Source organism: Neopelma chrysocephalum, unplaced genomic scaffold, assembly GCF_003984885.1.
Source record: "Neopelma chrysocephalum unplaced genomic scaffold, ASM398488v2 Primary Assembly neopelma1_22b, whole genome shotgun sequence".
Classification (NCBI taxonomy): domain Eukaryota; kingdom Metazoa; phylum Chordata; class Aves; order Passeriformes; family Pipridae; genus Neopelma; species Neopelma chrysocephalum.
This window is the reverse complement of record NW_020897690.1, coordinates 15,419,036-15,442,529: the sequence shown is the minus strand read 5'-3', so window position 1 is coordinate 15,442,529 and position 23,494 is coordinate 15,419,036. Positions and strand designations below refer to the sequence as shown.

General features: G+C 38.8%; 1 protein-coding gene across 1 annotated transcript in view; it reads right to left on the bottom strand.

Moving 5' to 3' along the window:
- Positions 1-21,451, bottom strand: part of LOC113966176 (protein cordon-bleu-like) — a 28,930-nt gene extending 7,479 nt beyond the window's left edge. The window contains exons 1-5 of the mRNA XM_027680530.1: positions 21,331-21,451; positions 17,537-17,849; positions 5,054-5,157; positions 1,775-3,798; positions 1,034-1,153 (exon numbers count right to left, since the gene is read on the bottom strand). Coding sequence (XP_027536331.1) covers positions 1,034-1,153; positions 1,775-3,798; positions 5,054-5,157; positions 17,537-17,670 — 2,382 coding nt within the window. The 5' untranslated portion in view covers positions 17,671-17,849; positions 21,331-21,451. The remainder of the gene's footprint in view (positions 1-1,033; positions 1,154-1,774; positions 3,799-5,053; positions 5,158-17,536; positions 17,850-21,330) is intronic.
- Positions 21,452-23,494: the final 2,043 nt, after the last annotated feature.

Below are 23,494 nucleotides of genomic sequence, written 5' to 3'. Positions count from 1 at the left end.
GACACACTATCACTTAATTGTCAGACCCTCTTTTACACAAATTTACACTTATGCCCAATGAATGCAGAATGCAGTTCAGTATATGTGCAGATTGTTGCTGGCTAGCACATCCTGCTCACAGGCTCAGAGTAAGCTGTACACTACCTGCAGCAAGTGCAGTAAGATATTTAGGGATGAAGTAATTCCCTAACACAGGAAGAGACATCTTCTATCTAATGCCAGCTATCTGGATATGTGCTAATGAACTGAGTCATTGCATGAGGGAAATGGGAACCTCCTTGCCAAGTACACATCTTTGGCTGGATTAGTCATCTGAGTGAAAACTAAGGCTAGAACAATATAGGTTTTGGCTATTAGGAATAAGAGATGCTTTAATGATTACGTAAATCAGAGAGAAGGAATCATCCTGCTGTGGTGAATGCTGATGGAACATCAAAATCAATTACTTGCATGCTACTTGCATGCACTATGTTAGCAGATAAACAGTATGGAGAAGCTCTAGTGTGTTTTCAGGTAACTGGGACTAGAGGTATATGGTAGGTAATGCAAATATATTAATCTAACTGCATACTCCTAAAGTACAACTTCTCTGCTCAGAGAAGTTGTGGATGTCCCATCCTTGGCAGTGTTCAAGGGCAGGCTGGATGGGGCATTGAGCAACCAGATCTAGTGGGAGGTGTTTAAGGTCCTTTCCAACCCAAACCATTCCATGATTCTATGCCACCTAAATGTGAAAATGAGGAACATTTGATGTCTTCTATGTACACTCCCTGTAATTGGTTTGGATTCTATGTCCTTCTTTCTAAGTTAAAAGCACACCATTTGAAAGAGTTTAAGTTTTATAGCAGAGGATAGAATTGGACTTGCGATACTCTCTGCCTAAGTCAGATCTGGTCTTCTGTTATATGGTTTCCCCCTCAACTTCTCCCTTTGCAGCATGATGTTTAGTGAATACACCATATCTGGGTGTATTCAAAACACCCAGTAGGAACAGACTGCACTTTAAAGATCACTTATCGTCTTGATTTCTTACCTTTTTCAGCTTTGAGGTGCCACTGTGGCCTCTAATTGCTGCTAGTAGGGCTGAGCGCGCATTCTCTGGCTCAGCATATGAGGGTTTCCTGTGATTGCCATTTAGTGCACTGTTTGAAACCTAGAATATGAAAGGAATAAACCTCACATTGTTATTAGATATTTACTTAGAGACAGCTTGGACACACTTTTTGGCACTTGTACCAGAATGCAAACTATGAAGACTAATCAGTCTGTCTTTTTTTGGGCCTGCTTTTAAAACCCTTACTTACACTGAACAGTGAGGATATGTGTAGATAGTAACACTGTACTTCGAGATGCAGTCTCATATCCCCTAAGCATGAAGTCAGTGGCAAACAATTATCATGCCCTAGTAATACAAAATGCAGTTTTCTTTCATTATAGTTATTTACAGGTTTTCTCCACGCTGTGTGTTCCTGTTTTTACATAACACACTGAAATGAGGGTTCAGCTTTTAGACTAACCTCAATTACCTCTCGTTTATGCTGTGTCTATGCACCCTCTGCCTCTTCTAGCTAGTGCAGCAGCTGTGGTGTTGCGTAATATACAGGATACGCAGAATAAGCAGCATCTTGGTCTGTATTTTGCCATTATAAATTTTTCAAATGCCTTGTGTTCTCCAGCCCACCAGCAACTGTACCAGTTATAAAACCTCTGGTGTCTGACAGGATGAATACAGGGCTCTGCAGTCTGAACAGGCTAAAAAATGTTTCCACTTTACCTTTCTGAGTTTCTCCTTTCCCCCTCCAGTCTGAATGGCTTCCATTAGGGCACTGTGCAGTGATGTGTCTTTTGGAACTGGTTTCTGAATAACAGGTTTGAACTTCTTCTTTGGTCCAAAGATATTGGTCTGCACATTAATATCCACTTCACTGACAGCATTAATATCTGAATCATCAGGTTTCTCCTCCTGTTCTGACTCTGCATTTGCTGGTGCACTGTTTAACTCAGATGACGCTTTAAATGAATTAACTTGAACACCATTAGCAGGAGGCCATTTAGCGACTCGCAAAGATGAGCTGAAAGAGGATGGGACTCCTTGGAGGTCAGGAGACTTAAGAGATGAGGCTGAATTAGTAAGGGTCAAAGCCTCACATTTCTGGTCAAACATGAGACGTGTCTTTTTCTCTGCTATACTTTGTTTGCTGTTTAAACCACGATCCTCTTCTGCACTGTTGTTATCCTTTGAAGAGGATTTAGTAAGTGGGACACTGCCATTCTTTTTATAGAAACTCAGAGGAGTTGCTTGATTTGGTGCCCTGATATTAACTACTTTGTTTTCCAAGCCAGAATTATCACCAGGTGTAAACCTGTGGGATGCTTTCTGACTGCAAGTAAAAACACTTGAAAGTGTTTCTCTTGTTTCTGCTGACTCTGTTTCCACAGGGCTATATTTGGCCACAATAATACATCTTTTTGGTGAAACTTCTGCTTCAGTCTTAACCTCTCCTGCCCCTTGCTTGTTTTCATCTTTCTCATGATATTCCGCAGAGTCAGACTTAAAGGTAGTTGCATTGATGTGTCTTGCAATGGCAGAGGCAACATACTGACTGGAAGTTCTCCTATGTGGCTTTACAAATGGAAGTTCCAGCTTGTCCTTATTAATGGTTGGGGCTGCTAATGGTGTCACCTGAGACTGTGTAACTGGAAGAGGTAGTTTGGTCCTTTCATTCTCAGACTGTCTTTCGGCTACCTGGGTAGTAACAGTTTGTGGTGCTACAAGTTTTGGAGCTGCAAGACAGACAGGTTTGTGTTCATGTTTTACAGTAAAGGGTTTAGAGTTTGCGGTGACTGCTGACTTTTTAGAAAAATGCTCAGCAGAGTCATCACTTTGCTTTTCCATAGAACTTGACCTCCAGAATGCCTTCACTTTCCCAATATGAATTTCCTCACTTTCATCAGAAGAAGAACCTGGTATGTGTTTACTAACACCAGTGTTTGGGCTTATAAGGTTGCCTAGTTCATCTATCTTAATGGCACCAGTGGAGAGTGAAACTCCTCTATCGAAATGTCTTACTTCAGGTTTGGGAGGGACAACTTTAAAGGTTGTCAAACCCATTTTAGGTTCATAGTTCGATCCTGAATTCTGGGCACGATGACACCATGTAGGTGCTGATGGGACATCTTCTACTTCCACTTTTTTTGCTGGTGGCCATTTGATTTCTAATTCTGATTTACTTTTTTTCAGAGATCTTTCCCTGCTGCTATATTCATTATACGGATTTAGCTTCTCTTTTGCTGTATTGATTTCAGCTGTGGTCTTGGAGTGAGATGGACTCAGCTTAGATTTACATTCCTCAGACTTCACACCATGTTTGGGAGGGGGTTCCAGTCTTAAGTTCTTTTCACTTCTTTTTTCGAAGGAGGATGTGAGAGATTCAAACATATCTCTCCGCTGTTCCACAGGCAAATGACTGAATTCATTTTCAGATGGTTGCTGATGTATTAGGTCCTTCGATAAGCATACAGCTCCACCATCTGTGTGTCCCTTATCAAAGGAACTTGCATTGTTGTTTTTATTTGTTAAGTTTCCTGTATTAACAGAGTCGATTGAGATATTTTGTGGAACCCTCATCTCCATCTCTTGATTTTCATCTGAGTTAGAGGTGCTAACTTCTGGAGCATCGTCTATGACTGTTACTGGAACAGAAATGGAAACATCTTGGGCAGCCTCAGCTTTTCTTATATGTGGGTTCAATGCTTCATTGATGTAGTCAGAGTCAGAGTTACTCATACCATCTACTGCTGCAAAATACACATACAAAATTACATATTGGCAGTATTTAAGCAATATGACTTTAAATTACACAAACAGATAGCACAAGCTTAAGCAGACCAGATATTTTAGTTACACTAAAAGTAACAGGAGTATATATATGCTTGTATTACAAAAAAAAGAGAGGTCTGGGTCCTTCTTATTGTCTGGCTGCTGATTATAATCAGCCAAATATTCCTGCAGTCCTCCTGCTTCAGCCAGTGGGAAACATACAAATACAGCTGAAAGCAGAATTTCATCTATTGTTCATACCTTATCTTTGACTAACTTATCTCAGTGATAAACATTTCACTGCATGACTCCAAAGGAGAAACGTTTCTGAGAAACAGCAAGCAACTCCAAATTATGTTTCCCAGATCTGGTTAGTAATAACAGCCCAGCTGAAGGATTTCCTTGAACAAGCAAAAAAAGAAACAGTACTTTTATTTTTTCTTCATTCTCACTCTTTATTACCAGTGACTCCAGAAGCTTCACTGTGCAAGAAGCTTAAATATCCTTTCAAATTCACTAGCATAAATCACAGGTTACAAAACAGAAGCTAAGGAATTGCCATGTTAGAGAACTCACAAGAAATCAAATCAGAATCTAGTCCACTGCAGAAGTATTAAAATAAAGATGGGAAGTTTTAAAAAAGTATTCAATGCCATTTTTTGACAAATCAATAATAGAGAAGTATTTTTAATCCACAGTAGGAAAAAAGAGGAGCACAATATGACATTCTCTCTCTTCCCACTGATTCATGTTTTCCCATTTTTAACTTTTAAATATGCCTGTTAACACCAGGAAGTGTTGGCTACAAAAACGTCCCATCCTTTTTCCACTTCACTATGATAAAATACAAAACAGAGGCATTGTTCATTAAACACAGAGCTAAATTCACAACTGGTTTAGCTTCACTTAAGTCAGGGAAATTATACCAAATTTGGCCTATAAAATGTGTCCATTAACTACTGTTCATCTCTTTTTGGTAGCAGACACTGAAATATAATGATGATCAGATATGCAATTTGAAAAATATTCAGTGCGAACCTATAAAAGGTGGCTGCTCCTGAAGCAAAGGGAGAGCAACCACTTTGGGTGGACCACATTCTGCCACAGACCCGTGAGTTGTTCCCAGTGATCTTAGTGAGAAATGCAGAGGATGCGTCAGAGTACAACTGATTATTCTGCATCTACTGGTTATTTCTCTCTCTTTTGTACTTAAGAGGCAACACACTTTCCTACCTTCTAAATCTTCATCCAGGTCAGCCAAAGTCTGCTGGAGCTGTGCTTCAATGAATGTATCTTCATCGTCATGCTTAGCCAAAGCCATTGCTTCATCTTGCCTGCTACAGGAAAGAGGAGAAAAACTTTGTGTCTCTCCCCTACTTTTTAGCTTTGCACTGTTGCTCTGAAACACATTATCATTTCACCCCCCTCGGTTCCACTGGTATTCTGAAACTCATTCCCCAAAGTATGAAAAATATGTAGCCTGAGAGACACACACCACCATACTGACACATTCACAACTAGGAAGGATCTCGAGGGTGCCGGAGCAAACTCAAAGTGTGCTGGCAATCAAAAGATTAGGATTAATAAAGCCTGTTGCAAAGAAATGGTTCAGCCTCACTGTGAAGTACACATTTCATCTGGACTGCAGAAATACAGCATATGCCAAGACAAAGTTTTTGCGTAACGATACAATTGTAAGGCAGATCACTAGCCATCCTGTGCATCCGCTGTATCGATATATCTGCACCTAAATGAAATAAAAATAGCATGATAATGAAAATAAAGACAGCTAATGTACTGTTGGACAATCGCTCCTCATCCTGAGGGGTGGGAGGGAAGGAGAAAAGAGAAACTAATCCTTTGAGAGCAGTTTTTAATGAAACATAAAAAGGGACCTGATTTTGCCAGAAATCTGATGAAGTTGTACAATGGTCTAAAACAAGTCTGAAATCAAAATGAGTGCCAAGTGTTGTTTTAGCTTATTAAAAGAATAAATGAAAAAGAAAATGAAACTAACAAAAATCCTAACAAAAAAAATAACTAAAATTAAAAAAAACCCAAACATGTGGCACCTGTTACAAAACATGAAAAAACATAGAAAATAAAATCATGACCAGCAGAAAGTTTTTATCTAAATAATTGAAACTAGAATTTCACATTGGGCAATTCATTTTTCCCAGTTATGTCAGCTGAATTTAAGACATCGCTCTCTGTGACATACTATCTAAGTTTTGCCCTTGTGATTAGCTTATTGAAAAAGTAATTTTCCATTCTAGCCACACTTAAACTAGCTCTGGTCAGGTGAAGCAGATTTGCCCTTTTCAAGATCAAACCCTTAATAGCACAGACAGATGACATATTTTTTTTTTGTAGTTTAGCAAACAAATGAAAATGCCTGAAAATGCCATTTATCTGCTACCTTTGAAGATATTAATTGGAATAAAAATTCGGTGATATTTCCTTACATTGATTTAAATTATGTCCAACAATGCAGATTCCTTTTTAGCTATTTGTCTGTTTTTTCCCTTGCTCATACCAGGAGCAACTGAAAGCACATGTTGAAGAATCAGGTATTTAATTTTATTTTACTTCATTATTTATTTATTTAGCATTCAACTCTCCTTCATGCCTTTTGTAGTAGTCTTGGAGCCCAATCCTTCTACTTGTACCTGAACTGCCTTGCACTTACAAAGCGGAGTTCAGGTATGTGGGATCAATGAAAACAACACAGTACACTTTCAAGGAAGCCTTCCAAAACTGCCATATGCACATTCTTGTGTACCTGGACATACAGACAGGATTAATTCAAGACAGCAAGGCTTCATGTGTGCCTAAGTGGTTTCATAAACTGGAATCTAAGGCAGTATTCCGCATTGGTTGCTTAAATACAGAAGTAGAGACACAGTACTCTGCGACTGGAATACAATTTCTTCCAACATCTGCCGCTGACCTGAGTTTTGACAAGTCTTGAACATCCCTACAAGCCAATTTGAACTAATGATGCTCAGGCTCAACACCCACACTGCAAGATTCATCATAAACTGAGTTTTTCCTGTGATGAATTACAAGACCAGTGGCACAAATCAGCTGAAGTCTCCCATGGAGACAACTAGTGCTGTAAGACTGCAGTCCTTTTGTACCCTGCGGCACACATTCACACACATACACAAATCCATGAGATTACTCATTTAAGCAATTTGACAAGAAGATTTAAACTTATTGCAGCACTCAGATTGGGAGAGAAAACTGACAAACAAAACTTTCGACTTGAAGATGGCAGAAAGAATGAACTGAATGAGTTTCATAATGTTTTCACAGTGAAAAGTTCTATAAAATGATTATAAAATGCACTCCTCCAAGTGCATTTTAAAGCAATTTATTTGCAAACTCAGAAAGAGCATTCTGAATGGGAGAACTGCTCAAGCTGTGCACCAGCTAAGGTCTATCTAGCATGGAAGGCAAATACCACTTTCTTCTTTATAAAGCTGATCTTGGGGAATAGTTGTACACAGCTAGAGGCAAATAAGAGACACGCAGTGAGACTCTAAGTTACTGTGGAGAAGTTGCTTCCAAAACCTTGGATGTTACAAGAGGTAATTCCAAAAAGGCCATGCCAGCTCACCACTTTTTTGGTACCTGATCATATTTTTCTGTCTTTTGCCTGACTGTTCTAAAATACAGCCAAAATCTGTATTACTAAGGTTGCCTGTCCTGGGCTTTTTACAGGAAATAAGAGGGACTATTAGGTTGAGAATTTTTTGGGCAATTTATCTAGAAAAAAATATTTGGGATGAGAACAAGCATTCCTGGACTCCAAATACAGAGCATATGCCCATTGCGTGGACCAGTTCTTTTCTCATATCTATCGGTGGGAATCTTTCAATGACACCTTATAGCAATATTATCCTCTCTTTGCTGGGCACAACAGTCAGCAGAGGTCTCTTTTATTAATCCTCTGCACTTATGCAGTGACTATACATAATTTGCCTCTCAGTCTCTGCTTCCATCTCCTTACCTAGACAAGTGTGAAAATAATATCCAATTCACAGAATTATTCTGAAGGAAAGAGAACAATGCAGTGAAAATGAAAGGATTCTTATTTGCTGTCATAGAGGGAGCTTCAGCAAAAGCAGATTTTGCATTTCTAAATCTCTAAAAGAGCTGTTGTTCAACGCATCTCCAAATTCACATTCAAAGCAAGCCAGAAGGTATAGATTAGGCACAAAGGTTTTTCTTAAAATTCTTATCACTGGGATTTTAAAATGGGATATGTGTTTTGTGAGGTGAAGGTCTAGTAGTTTCCAGTAGCTCACATGACTTACAAACATGCCTAAGACGACTTTTTCTCACAGGAAAAGGAAAACAAAAGGGCCTCTAAATTTTTTTTTCCATAGCCTTCCTCCCTTCTAACCCTATATACTTTTCTTTTGTTGACAGCTCTCTTTTGGTCAGAATCCAAGAAAAATATGACTTATTTTGATACCATGTTTTACATTCTGGATAAACATTACCAGTGGCATTTTCCCATACCCGCTTTTATTTTTTTGACTTTGGGAGGAACTTGATAACCTTTATGCTGCTTTTTTGGTAAAACGTGAGGTGCTAAAAATACAGCATTGGTGAGTATTTAGCCTAAACTCGAAACGGCAAATGTGTGCAGTTCCTGGAAGCCTGTGCACATATTACTTATGTAGATTAGCAGAGATTTGTGCAAGAGCACAGAATGGAGCAAAGTGACTACTAAACTACAGCATTTAATGTTCCACTGAGCTCAGGCTACAACTCCTAATTGCTCCTCGGCAGTCATCTGCACAGTTGGAGACAAAATGAAACTTACAGCAGCATTTTACCAAATTAGTGCCATGGGAAACAGACATTTATGAGAAAGTTTACATTCTAAGAAGGAGAGAAAACACTCCTATATAACTAGCTGGAAATGCTGCATTAAAATAAACCCAAACCAGTGGTAAGACGGGATTTGCAATGACAGAAGCTGCCATTTTTTTTATAGTTAGAGCAGCTTTAGCTGTGGATCTGTAAATGACAAAACTGACACAAGTTTCTCTGAGCACTTCCTGCGAGTTCTGGTGAACCTCGTATATGGCCCCAGAGGTACAGACCACATCTCCTACCATAACCATTGAAATAAAACACAGACCTATGCAAACTGCAGAGAAGGGACCGAAGAAGACATTCAGTTATCTAAACACAGGCACCTGGTGCCATTTTAAATGCTGTAGGATATTCAAGACATCTGTCTGGGGCTGGTAGACATAACATGGAAGACAGGAAACCCATATCCTACCTGAGTGGCAGCAGGTAAGAAGAAACAGCAGTAGAAATGTGTCAGGTTAACCAAATATGACTTGAAATCTCACTCTTTGTACAGTACTAGCTACATTGAAAGACTTGAGAACATGGCTCCTGTGAATCTGTTACTAGGATAGATAGTAACAGAATCTATCACTGAATGGTGATAGTAACAGAAGAGAAGGGAGACAGACCCATGGCAAGTAAGTCAAATACAGACAGGCACACTGTGCAGTAGGACACACAAGAATGTAATAACATCTATGAGGTAGTTCAGTGGACATTGAGAACATTCAGCTTCTCACATGTGTCTTGGGCAGCTAAGAGGGACTGGCCAACATGGAAAACCTGATATAGTTACTCCAGGCTGGACTTTGGAGCATCCAGGCTCTCCTCCCAGCTCTGACAGTCCTCCCAGTCTGATAGTGGGGACTTACATTAATCCACCTGTATGTATCCAAGTTTGTCCTCTTTAAAATGAATCCACGATATTTACCTCTTACACAAATGCTGGAATGAGAAATGCTTCTACCTTGTGTGTATATATCAAGGTGGGTATTAAAGACAAGACTAATGCTCAATGATTTTAAGTAGTAGGGAGTATGGCTGAAGCTTTTTGAAAACTATTCAATCAGGCCAGAAAGAAAGCATTAAGTAAAGTCAGGTTGTTTATATCTTTGTTTTTGTGAGTGAGGCAACAAAGTACTCTTCAAAAGTGTACGTAACTGTGTTCAGATTAACCAGTGGTTTATACAATCCTAGGGACCATGTTTCTATTCTTTGCATTTCTTAGCCTAGATGACTTTTTTTTCATGTAACAGGAATGTAACAGCAGCAGGAGAGCAGCTAGTATAAGTGCTAAACTTTCTGGTCACCTAAGTCATGACCTGACTGGGAATATTGTCCATTTCTACTGCCTCCTGTGAACTTGAGTGTAAATTTTTAACCAAAGCCTGTTAAAATTCTGTAGACTGAACAGCAAGATTGCTGAAAGTGGCAGGCACCTACAAAAGGGAAAAAGCACACGGTCATAGACTGTTGAATGCCAGATAACCTTGCTTTTTATGTTTTTAGATGAGCAATAAAAAAAAGCTGCACATATTTTTAAGAGCAAGGTACAGGGATTATTTCCATTCCAAGTTTTTTAGTTTGTGTTCTGTCTAGTGTCTAGTCTAGTGTCTAGTCTTGTGTCTAGTCTAGTTCTGTGGGACTACATCAAAGATCTTTACACTGCATTTGCACCTATGCTGAATTAAAATCATCAGAGATTGAATTAAACTCTGTTTCAATCCTGTAATATACAGGTCCAGCCGTGTCTGCAGATATACTACCACCCAATTAACAATAAAAACTTGCAAATATAGGTGAGGAGGAAAACTAAGTAATTTTTCAACAGCAGCTCGGTTTATGGTCCTTTTACAGTTCTCCTTCACAGTTACTGGTCAAGAATCTAAACAGAAAGCGAATGAAAATGCTTTTTTTGCATAGCATCGTTTTCTGTTTTAGTGCTAGAAATCTCTAAGCTTGTTACATACCGGGGCGATTCTAAGATTCCAGAGTGCTATGACATATGTCAGTTCCAGGGTCCTGCTGCATAAGCAGCAGCTTGGAAGTTGCTGTATAGCTGGAAGCATGCCCCCACTACCCCCTCCTCGTGCAGGTCTCTGGCAACAGCTTCTCAACAGGAAAGCCCACAAGTGGACAGCATTGCCAGAAACAGTCAGGAAAGTGGACTAGCATGATTTAAATCTTAATACAGCCATATCACCTGTGCAACATAACACTGCAAGTTAAAAGATGGCACAGTTAAATACCTTCTCTTGGTTTACACCGAAAAATTAGAAACAGAGCAAGGACCAGAGCCTTTCTCTTCAGAAAACAGCACTACACCTTTAGCAACTCAAGCTGCTTTCTAGTATTTAAAATATTCTACAGCTCCAAAGTATACAGCATTTTTCTAGTGGAAGAGTTGAACAGAAAGGCTAATCTGTATTCTTGCTCTATAACAACTGTGAGTATCTATTACTTAACCATAATATCCTTAATATCTTTGCTACATGAAGGTCTGCCAGCAAAGAAGTGCACAAGAGTATTCAAAATTAAAGCATTTTCTGGAACAAGGGGAAAGGAAAAGCCAAAGATAAGGAAGGAAAACTATGTAAGAAGCAGAGGCTTACAAATCTGTCAGACATCTGGGTCTTAATAAATAATTTGTCATCCCTGAAGTTCTCCCTGTCACTTTAACCCTTTCTCTACCTTCCTAGACCTTAAAACAGTTATCAAAAAGGTAAAATGTGCCTACCCAGTTTAAATAAGATCTATTCTATAGACAAATAACAGAATAAAACTTTCTCCTGTTTCTCAGAGATAGTTACAAGCGACATGTAATTGTACAGAATGTGTTTGTGCACAGAGGTATATATAATACATAAATACAGTGCTATTTTTTCATTGCAGTTTTTCTCTTTCCTTCCTGCCTGCCTTCTGCTACTCACTGTTTTTATTTCCTCTGACCAGCTTGGCCGCTGAATTCTCTCCAGCTACTGACTTCTCCTTGTCTCCTGTCTTTCCCAAGTGGAATACAAAACCCTGTAACATTTGAATTTGAATGCATTGAAAATTAACCAGAACAAGTTCACCCACCCCTATAGTTTCAAGCTTTTGTTCTAAACTAACTCATCAAAACCCTAACAGTTTAGTAGCAAACAGCAAGTACTTCTCAGGTTGGTAACTGAGAGGACTCATCTCCTCCCAGTAGCTTCAGCAATCTCGACCAGAGCCAAAGGTAACAAATTCTTTCAAGAGAAAGGGAGGAAATGGGATTATCTCTGTCCAGACTCTCAACACGAACTGATCTCTGGAGGGTTCCCCCGCCCCCACCCTATGTCCTCCACTAGCTGTACGTGAAAAAATATTCCTCTCTCATGGCTACTGAAACAGACAGTCAAGGGAGGGTAAAGTCCCTTTCAGACCTTTGGAAGGTATTTCATCTTCTTGTCCCACATGAGTCTGTATTTATTTAGGTTTATAACTACAAAGTTCCCTTTACATTTTAAAATACTTTTATTTTTTAAACATTTTACTATATTTAAAACCTTTTCAAAATTTAAAAAGGTCTTGTATTTTAAAGTGTTTATCCTGCTCTGAGAGAGGTCATTGGAATCAGCCACTCCTAAGATCCTTTTAAAACCCTGATTTCAATTGCTTATAAATTTGAGAAACTACACATCTTTGCCAGGTGACAGTCCAAATGACAATTTATATCATGCCCATGATCATGTTATTATTTTATTTCAGCCAAAATGTTTAAATGTCTTCCAAGAACTGTATTTGGAGGAAAAGGAGAGCTGCATTTGGATATATGAAATGCTATTTAATACTCAGTCCTCTGAAAAAAGGTGGTCCTGCGTGGTGTAACTGTTCACCACGCTGCCTTGACTCTCTGCCCATCAGCTCTCCTTCTCTAAAACAGGATAATGCCACCTCTTCATATCATGTGACCACTGTGCAGAGAAGTGAATTAAAGCCTACACGGCACGTGGATACTAGTGAGACAAGAAAGATAAAAGAGCAAAAGGAAATTAAATAGTCCTGTTTACAGAACAGCATTTGAACTGAGTGAATGGTGGTATGTTTGTTTTATTAACTGAGCTCTGAAACTTAGAAAAAAAAAAACCCAAAATTGACTACTACTTTAACTTTAGAGACGTTGTCATACTGTCCAAAAGGGGGGGAATTAAGGTTAAAGGGGGGAATCTAAGGTTACACAGACAACCTAATATTAAAGTTACTTAATTTTGAGCGTGTGACCTAGCATCCCTAATAATATTATTTTAACATATTTTTTAATGTGTAATTATTTATAAAGCTCCAGACAGTAGGTGTGCATGATGCTTTATAGGCATATAAAATTGTCTGATCCCTGCCCCTAGGAGCTTGCGTGATGACACCACACAAGGGATGGGAAAAGAGGGGGTATGGGAGGACAGGGTTGCAACACTGTGAGATCATGAGATGTACTTACTGCTACATAAGCAACATTTCAGCTTCTCTGTGGTTTTCTTGTTACTCATTTAACACTATATATTAAAATTTGGTGAACAGATACATAACACAGAGACATCAACCGTAAGAAAGGATATGAATAAAGAGAACTATGTAGTACAATGTTCAGAGTCAGCAGTTAATATTAAAACATGCACAGCCAAATGTTGCATATAGTCAACTATTTATACGGTTTAGCCTTTGGCACCTTCAGCTGAGGTCTGGGTTCTGCTCCACCAGGTACTGTACAAATGTATCATGAGATACGATAGCTGTGTTATGGTTTTTACCATAAAAAAGTAGTCAGTGGCAGAAGGGGGTATCACAGACAGAGAGACCAAGTTGGTTTAACAGGTTAGAGGCAGAGCTAAGGGTAGAGTGGTTTGACACTTGTTTTGATATTCTAATTGCTAATTAATGTGTATTTAGATCACTATTGCTTGAAGAAGAATCCTAAAACCAAACCAAACCAAACCAAAAATAGTGCACTTGCAAGTTGCTCCCGCGTACTAGAAAACAAAACCATACAGCAGCTTGGAAACCCTAGAATCCATGTACCTTCTTTTAGAAATTTCTGTTTCCGTGCTCTGGGAACTGAACGAGAACTGAGCTCTGCTGCGGCTATCATTTCTGTTTGTGTAAAGCCCGTGGTACATGTAATTTCTGACTCTGACATACTATTACCCTGCTATGTGCTGACAAACCTATCGCATGTCAAAGACTGTATCATTAAATGCTCACAAGTTTCCTTGACTTCAGCAGACGAAGAACCTGATGTGACATTCTGATGCTATCAGGCATATCAGTCACACAGAAATCACCCAGGACATCCAGTAAACAATTCTAGAAACTTGAAGAAAAATGAATTTAAAACTAAACACACAATTAACTAAAGTAAGAAACATGGCAAAATATTCTTGATCTCCTGAAGCACAGGCTAAGCCTCTGGACCAAATGTAGTTAGGAACTGTGGACTTGATTCTGCTCTTCACTGCAGTTCTTCACATTTGCATGTGCAAAATACTACCTGGATCTTTTTATAGCCCTTTACACTCTAAATATAATTTGCTTCTACTTTAAGGGTACTTTTCACAACCCACAGAGTACAAAATGATTCTAGTACACAGCATTATAAATTCTTAGGAATTTGTTATTTCACCAGGTGAAAAGCCCAAGTTTTTTCTGGCTTCAGTAGTTCTCAGCTTCAAGGAGGACTCGGATTCACTGCTGCTAACCACCGTTACTTTACAGTAGCAACATGTTCTTCCAATTTTCTTTGTTGTTATCTTCCTTATAGAATTCAGTTAGATCTTGGTACATGGATCACTAGTGTACCAAGAAGAAGATAGACAGGAATGAATAAGCTCTGCGTAAAATTTTCCTTTAAGTTTTGTAGCTTATGAGGTATATTTAAAGCTCTGTATAGCTTGGTATCAATTATTCACATGAAGTGCATTTTGACTTGTCTGGGGACTTAAGAAGCTGGTTTGGTCCTGAAAGCAGCCTGTTCATCAAAGAACTATGTACAATTTCAGAGTTCCCAACACATTTTATTAGTGGGGTGGCAGCTGTTCTGACAGTGGAAGTGGAAACTGATGTTCTCCAGATTTGGATGTACTCAAAATTGTACTCAGAATTGATTTATATCTGATTAAAAAAAGAATTTCATGCAAATAGGTTTAAAAAAATATTTTTCCTTCCTTCTATGCTTAGGAAGTGGCTTTTGAAAACTCAGTAATTTGACCTCAAAAGGATTTAGAAAAGCAAAATTTTCAAAGCTGTTTTGTTTACAAAGATAGGTTAGGAGTGGAATTAGATTTACCTTCAAATATTACTGGCACATTCAGAGCATAACATTTTAAAAGTTATTACTATCAGCATCACTGTTATGTCAATCTAAGTGGCTGCTGACATAAGATTAAAATACATCACAAATGTTAAGTTTTCGCCATACACTAAAGCTGATCTGAAGAAATTTTGCCTTTCCAGAGCCTAAAAGATAAATAGTATTTATGAAAAACAACAACTGTATCCTACTTTAGTCCCAAATCACTCCTTTAAAATTATGGATATATTAGATAAATACACAATATTTAGCACAACAAAATCACAGAAAAAAAATAAGTTGGAAGGCTAGTCCAACCTCCTGCTCCAAGCAGGGCAAATTTTAAAACCAGACCAGTCTGCCCAAAGCTTTGCCTGCATGAGTTGTGAGAATCTCCAGAGATGAAGATTCCTCGACTTCTCTGGGCAACCTCTTCCGCTGCTTAACAGTTCCCAGTTTAAGGAATTTCCTCCTTATATTCAATTTTTATTTCTTTTAGGGCAGTTGTGACAGATGCTTCCTGTCCTTTCACAGTGTATTCCTGAGAATATCCTATGAGAAGCCTCATAGTCCTCCTTTGGTTTAGGAAAAAACTGCAATCAGGTCCCTCCTTACCCACACTGCTTTCCCAAGGTGAACAACCTAGTTGCTTCCCTTGCCCCAAATACCCCACGTGCTCCAGTGACCTAGCGCTCTCAGTGTCTCTACTCTGGACCCTCTCCAGGTTGGCAATCTCTCTCTTGGACTGGGGGACCAAGGCTGCACATGAAGCTACAGCACTGGCCTCACAACAGCTGAGGGGGGGAAGTTACCACCTTCAACAGGCAGTGCAGCACACTATCCTTCCAGCTTCCTCTCCTTTGGCTCAACAAGACCCCTAAGCAACAGTCCTGCTAGACAGCTAATGAAACGTCCTGCTGTCTCTTCTGTGTGCACTCTTTCCAACTAGTAAAAATTTTGTGTGTTTGTGTGGCAAAGAAAAATCTAAATATACAGAATATATATCTCTGGCTGAAGGAAGAGAATACTGACTTTCAGGAGGGAGTGTTTCACAATGACCTATGGTCAATCTTTAATTGGTTAAAAAAACAGAAAAAGTTCCCCCCAAATTGTAGATTATTAATATTGTTATTACAGTGCTTTGCTTTGATGTCTTTGCTCAACAAAATGCTAAGTTCTTCCTCCCCCGCTGAATGTGCACGTGTGTTTTTCTAGCCAGGCTAGATCCTGCATTTTGAGGAAAGCTGGAATAGCCTATTTATCTCACAAGGATTAATCTAAGTGTACTGAAATTAATGGGTTGCTTTTCTGGATCACATCTGGAATCTTAATTGCAGTTACAATACTAGCCTATCTAATCCTTCCAATAGAAACTGCTTCACAGCCTAAGACACTGCAAAAGGACAAATCACAAGAAAAATGTGTTTTTGAGCAAGTATCTAAGTGAGGCTTGACCTTGTCCCCATTGATACTGATGGATAAAGAAAAACCCTGAGATCATTCCAATAGCTTAAATACTGACTTTGGCCTAATTCATCCCTAAGTTATCACCCACTGCATGATCCAAGATGAAGTTCTCACTCAGAAATGTGTGGAAGGAAATAACTAGGTCATGATACATACCCTTATGAAGGGGCTACAGATTAGCAGTTAAATGGAGAGAGACCAGAAAGCACAGACTTTGTGTCAACTGAGAATTCAGAGGAATTTCTGGCCCCTGTTCCATGACTCTGCAGCATCACACAGAGCGGATCCCTGTCAGTATTACCAGGCCACCCTCCTTGCTGGAGGCACAGCTTCCTATTTAGTCAGTTTGTATTTGCAAAGTCCTATAAATTTTGGGTTCCCTTTGCAGCCCTGCCACCAACTATGTGAGTTTTGGCAAACTAACAGTGTCAGAGTCATTTGTGCTTGAAGGCAGTTCCTAGTTAAATTCCAGGTTCTTGTATTTTCTTGGAAAAACTGCAGAAAAATGTTTGTTTATGTGAAAAAAAAACAAAAAAAAAAGGAAATATGCTGAAAAAAACCACCCCAAAGTATAACGCCAGTGCAGGTTAGCAGTAGGTGAATATATATATATATAGATGCATGCACACACTCCCAAACCAATCTCCAAAGTTCACTGCATACAATCATTTTCCACCTGGCTTGAATTTTCCATTATATGACCTCCATGTCATTTTTCTGGATCAATACATAGTAACATTTTAAACACTTCAGATGCTATCAGAAGTACAAAATAAACCAAACTGTAACAAAATTATTTCAGACTCCTTGAAGAAATCAACTTTGGAGGGCAGCGGATCTTTTGCAAGAAATGAACTACAAGTTCAAACAAAAAAGTGACCTTTGCCTGTTGCTACAAGTATGTCACTGGAGGGGATTTGGCAGTGAGCGTTCCACTGGGAGGAGTCACTTGGCAATGGTACTGGTTTATGAAAGAGCAAAAGAAAGTATAAATTGGTTTTCTTAAATGATTCCCTACCAGGACGACATGCAAGATATTTTCACAGAGCTGGTGGCAAGTAAATATTTACCTCTGTGGAGCACTGTCAGATTCCATGCTATCGCAGGAGGTGTTCTTCACAGCGCATGTCTCTGTGCCACACATCGCATCTGCCTCAGCTGAGTCCATGTAACCATTGACCAGCTTGATGTCTCTCAGCTTCATACTGTCATTTTGTGAATCCAAAGATACAATGTCAGATGGGGAGCTCACAACACCCGAGTCCTCTGTGGTGTCCTCAGATGCAAAACAGCTGCTTTCTGATGCCGTTTCTTCCACCTCTGATAGCTCCAGAACTGTGTCATCCACTACATAAACATTATCATGTGCAGACAGCAGGCTCTCTAAATGAAATACAGCAAGGAAAGTTAGCTGAAAGTCATCAGTACATAAATCAGAGAGCTATTCTTTCGTAATTGGAAAAAACCCACATGAAATACATTAGAAATAGTAGGAGGGAGCTCAGTATTTGTATATAAGATAAAGATGATTTGAAGTGACAAAAATTATGTCCTTCGCTTTTAGAAAGGCAGTTTGCTCTGCCAGTTCTGTGGAATTTGGGTTTTATAACTTTCATAGCATATCAGTTTCCCTAATTCTATGAAGAAAAAACTTTCCAGGAACAGTTTCTTGGGGAATTAGACCCAAGTTTAAATGATGTGGTTCAAGAAATCACTCTTGTTATCCCTTCTGTCAACATAATCTCACTGTTCCTCTTCCATTCTGCCAAACAGGTAATGACATTTCTAATAAGAAGTCTATATACAGGTAAAACCAGGCAGTGTTTCCCAGTCAGGATACTGAATTGGTAAACTAGATCTACTGCTGGCCCACTGGGTGTCATTTATTTTACCAACCTTCAATTTTAATTTTGCTTTAAGTGGGAGAATAACAGTTGTTTATTTTTCAAAGCATATAAAATCTACTAATAAATGTAGAGAAAAGCAGACAGTGCCATGCCTAAAGCAGAAACTTTTCCAGTGCTTAGTCACTTATAAAGGAGATCAAGGGATATGCCCTTTGCATGTTCAATTCTATTAAAAGTTGCAAATTTTGAGAGAAGATTAGACACAGTACAATTTCTCATACTCTGTTTTAGTTCGGTTCCTGTGAGCTACCCCCTTTTGTGTTTGTTTGTTTGCTTTTTGTAAAAAATACAATTTTTTAATTTCCCTTAAGAAATGTACTCTAGATTCCATCATGCAATTATACCATTAAAGGAGAACTCCCAACAAGGTCAATAATTTCAATGACTGAAATTATTGAGTGATGAAAGACAGGATCGAGCCCAAACATATGTCTCTTGATCAAAAAGAACCAATAAAGACTAATCTAAATGTTTAATTTGGAATTATAAGTGTGTGCCATTCACTTCTACAACCTCAGTAAGCAAAAGAAAGATTAAACATCAGTTTACGGTCTGATCTTCCAGACACTTGTGGTGGATGTTAATTACATGAGAAGTCCCAAGTCTATAAGCATGACTAAGACTAAACATACACTTCACTGTATTTTATGGTCAGAATCTACAACTTTTTGAGGCTTACATGAAGCTACAGCTCAATAAAAATTATCAACAGAGAGAAATATTTCTGAATTATTTTGAATACACTAAAGTATTTTCTTTAAGTCAGAGAACTGAAAACAATTTTGTCAAAGAATGTCACAGAAATAATTTTGTAAGGGGGTAGCTTAGCAGTGAAACTTGGAGTGAAACTAGAATAAAAATCAAGCCAACATTCTCCTTGACTGAGGTTACAAGATGCCATTAAGTACTGAAATTGATTTCTGACAGCAGAAGCAATAAAATTCATAAGGTTGCAAATCATGATTAAAGTTTTAAGTGCTGTCAGGCATCGGTATTAATGATGGAAGATGATCCAAAGACTCTATTGCAACTTTGGAAGAAATGTTATTTGATTTCTTTGACCTTATTTTCTGTACCATTAGTTCTAGATTCTAGATTTAATCCAAGAGATGGTTCCATTTTAAAATGGCAATTACAGGAACTAAGTATGTGTCACTGAATGGATTTGAGTAGGCTTATGACAGAACTACAGTTAGGAAAACACTAACATGAAGCATAAATATGAATAATTTGACATTGAACATCAAATAATAAAACCCAAAAAAACCAGACAGTGAAGAAACAAGTAATAGTATGTGGCCTTCTTGGCTTTTAAACAAACAAAAAAACCCCAGTAACAACCCACCACCAAAACATTAGTAAAAGCAACAATATGTTAAAACCAGGACAAAGTAGGATAGCAAAGAAATCAGTTTAAAGAGTGGAAGTTGAAGAGTGGAAGCACACAGGAAGATTTTTAAGCAATGCACAATGCAGTATACTTTGATGCAAAGAGACCTCTATATAATACAGGCCAGATCTGTTGTCACCTGGATGCCATGAATGACCTCTGCCCTACAGCTGGCACAGCAATTTATAACAAAGTACCTACTCCCAGATCGTGACACCAGGATGGCAGCCTTTTCCTCCCTAGCTGTCTCTCCCATTTCCTCATCCTCTTCTTGCCTGCCTGCAACTATTTCCTGCATCTTTCTGCTCAGGGATTTAGATCCTTTTGGTCACACGGCCCTACTTGGTATTACTGTAGTAATAACAACACTCAAGTCTCTCCCTGCTCTATGGCAGGATCTCTACCCCCAGCTCATTGTTCCCACATATTGACAAATAAAATGAAAAATAATTCTCTTATTACCAGGGTCCACGTGCAAGTTAATCCCTGTTATGTCTAGATCTTGGCAGCTGAATTACCCAGTTCAGAATAAGAACATTCTCATTCAACAGCAGTTTTATCCTGAAGCATAGAACTACAAACAGACATCTTTCTTCTCAAGTAAAACCAAAATGCCCCCTTTTCTTCAAGTCTATCATTTTGTCTGATAGCACCTCCCTTTTATCTTCACCAAGAAGATTCATGAATTTTAAACACAATTAACACATGGCACTGAACAGAGTTGTTGGCTACTTGTCTGAACATGAAAGCACACATATAAAGCATGACTATGATGGTTCTGTGTCATGTTAACAACCTTGTTTTAGCTAAGAGCAGCACTAAAACACCTCTGTTTTAAATTTGAGCCATTCTTTGATGGATTAAGTAAGAACTACTTTTCCTTCTACATGCTTGATTAAGTCTTCGCTGGGGCAAACTGAAGATGGATGGGCATTACTGGGTAATGATACATGACATGAAAAAAGCCTACCTCAACTCTTCTGAGTAGTCTTGACTTTAGGAGTCAGGATATACCTTATAAAACTTTCTAATTCTACATGGAGAACAGGGTAATATCCAGTAGTAGATGTGATTCTGCCTTGTAATTTTTGCATATTTTTTTCTCCGAGGGGATGCACCTGCAGAAAACCACCACACACTAAACGCAGTGTGATCACAATGATGGCAGCTATTGAGGTTATTTTTTGGTCGAATAAAGAAAAATCTCAATATTTGCTTCTCTTTTGTCTTTCATAACCCTACGACACTTTCAGGTTCTGATCTTCACAACCTCATGCAGACATATCCAGTTTCAGAAAGAGTATGCAGCAACTACTTCAGGACTGAACACACAAGTAATAACTGCCACAGATAACATATTATTGAAACACTTCTGTACCTCAGAAGACTGAGTTTTCAAATATATAAGTAACATGTGACCCCATTCAGTGGCATCAGGTGGGGCGTGATATTGAAAGGGGTGTAGAAGTTGGCCCACTGTCTCCAAGTCATTCTAAAATCTCCATGGGACATCTCACCCACAAATGAAACTGGAGAGAGTCCATCAACACCCTGCATTGCTGCTTACCTATGTCCTGCTTCACATTGCAGACACTGCTAAGCCCAAATGAGTGCTGTAGCAGGGATCTTCCCAGATTCGCAGCAGCAGTGCTGTCGCTGCACAATTAGGTCAACCACACGTTACAAAGGCTTTCTTGCAGAGGGGGATGTCTGTTTGCAAGAATGTTGCCCGTGACCATCAAGAGGGAAAGAGAAGAGCTCATGAGTAAAGAATGTGAGCTTCTTGTTTAACACAAAAGAGATCTTGTCGCTTTAATCTCAATAGTCTGTAAGTAATTAGGAAAACACTGAACTCTGAGTTTAGAGGAGTCATATCTGCACTCGTGCAGTTTGATATCGCATATATGTACACATTACTCATGCAGAATGCCAATGATGGGAGACAGATAAACCTCACCTTGTTTAAATGCAAATCAGCACTTTCAGAAATGAAGATTTAATTCAATAGGTAAAAAACTACCATGGGTAAAATACCCACTTTGATTACCACCGTTAAAATAACCATCATCGAATTTGAATGAGACTAGAATCAGACCTAAGTGTTCAAAAGATGCATATCCCACCTGGACTCACAAAATCAGTCAGCAAAGCCCAAGCCATCACTCCTTCTGAGACCAATGGGCACAGGGTGTAAATCGTAACTGTTCAGAATGTGCTGTGACCTTCTGGTTTTACAGCACTGCTGGTGGTTTATTGTCACATTCAATAATGACAGAAACAGTACATGCAACAGCATTTCTGAAGATGTAACAGTTGATTCACCCCTACATGATGAGTAACCTGAACTTCACAAGGGTTTTAGAGACATAGAGTTCCTCTAGCTCATCTGACTCTTGCTAAGAGGTTGGTAATTGTTTTACAATTTCTTTCATCATTTGTTCCACTGCCAAAAAACTTTCTTTTCATGGACTAAAATTGCTTTACCATAGTTCAAATGGTCTATTATAACGAAGTTGTAAAAAAATATTATAAACTTCTTGATGTTAAAGAATACTAATTCTTATAATGATCCCCAAATTGGAACATAATTCTTTCAATGACAGTACTTAAAACTTCTAGCAAGAGAAAGAAACATTGCTCTAATTATTTGTATGGGCAGTAAAAAGTTAGACTATCACCAAAGACCAGTATTGTGCACTTTTTTTGTACACTTGGAAGAAGGCTGATGGAAGAAATGGGAAAAGAAAACATTTGTGGTGGCAATTATTTACAGAGATAATGAAAACAACATAGGATTAGCTTAAGAGTTTTCCTACAGGTACAATGTGTTCTTGTTACATTTCAGTCCTTTTGCTCATCGATCCCAAACTTTTACATAGAGATAAGCGTTAAAGACTATTCAGCGTGCAGTTAAAGCACGAGAAAGAATGGGTGGCCTTCTCCCTATCATAGTTAAAACTATTATAATTCAACATGCTTCTTAGCATATTTGAGCCTACATGCATACATTATTTAAAAAAAAAAATTAAAAGAAACAAAGAGAAAATAAATGCCCACTGTTATAGACTAATAATAGCATGAGAGGAGTGGGGGAATAGCTCGAGACCCAAGGCACTCCTTCTCTCCCAACTTCTGTAACTGCCTTGCAGAAACTGAAGCTGGGGCCAGGAAAGGCTAAGGAGAGATACCATGCTTTGCAGCTCCAGGTCTCCTCCAAAGTGAGGATGTAGAGCAGCTTAATGTTGGCTCAGCTCATTTAGGTCACAGAATCACAGAATAATTTCATTTGGAAAGAACCCCTGGAGGTCACCTAGTTCAATGTCCTCCTCAAAGCAAGGATAACTTCCAGCTTCAACAAAGTAGCTCAGGACCTTGATCAGCTGAGCTTTGAAAATCTCCAAGCATGAAGACCCCTGGAAAAAATCATGAATCATTCTCTGGGCAATGTCTAATGCTTCTCCCACTTAAGAACATTTCTTTAATGTCAAACTAAAAAATTTCTAGCTGCAACTTGTCACTGTTGCAGTCTTATCCTTTTGCAGTGAATCTCAGAGAAGAGTCTGGCTCACTCTTCCTTTTCAATGCAAGACAGCATTCAAATTCTCCTTCTGCAGGCTGAATAAGCCCTGTTGCCTAAGCACCTTCATGTATGTTTTTGATGCCTTCTGCCAGACTCTGGTGCCTCTGGTTTGTCAGTACCTTGTTTTAGAGAACTCAAAACTGGACTCACT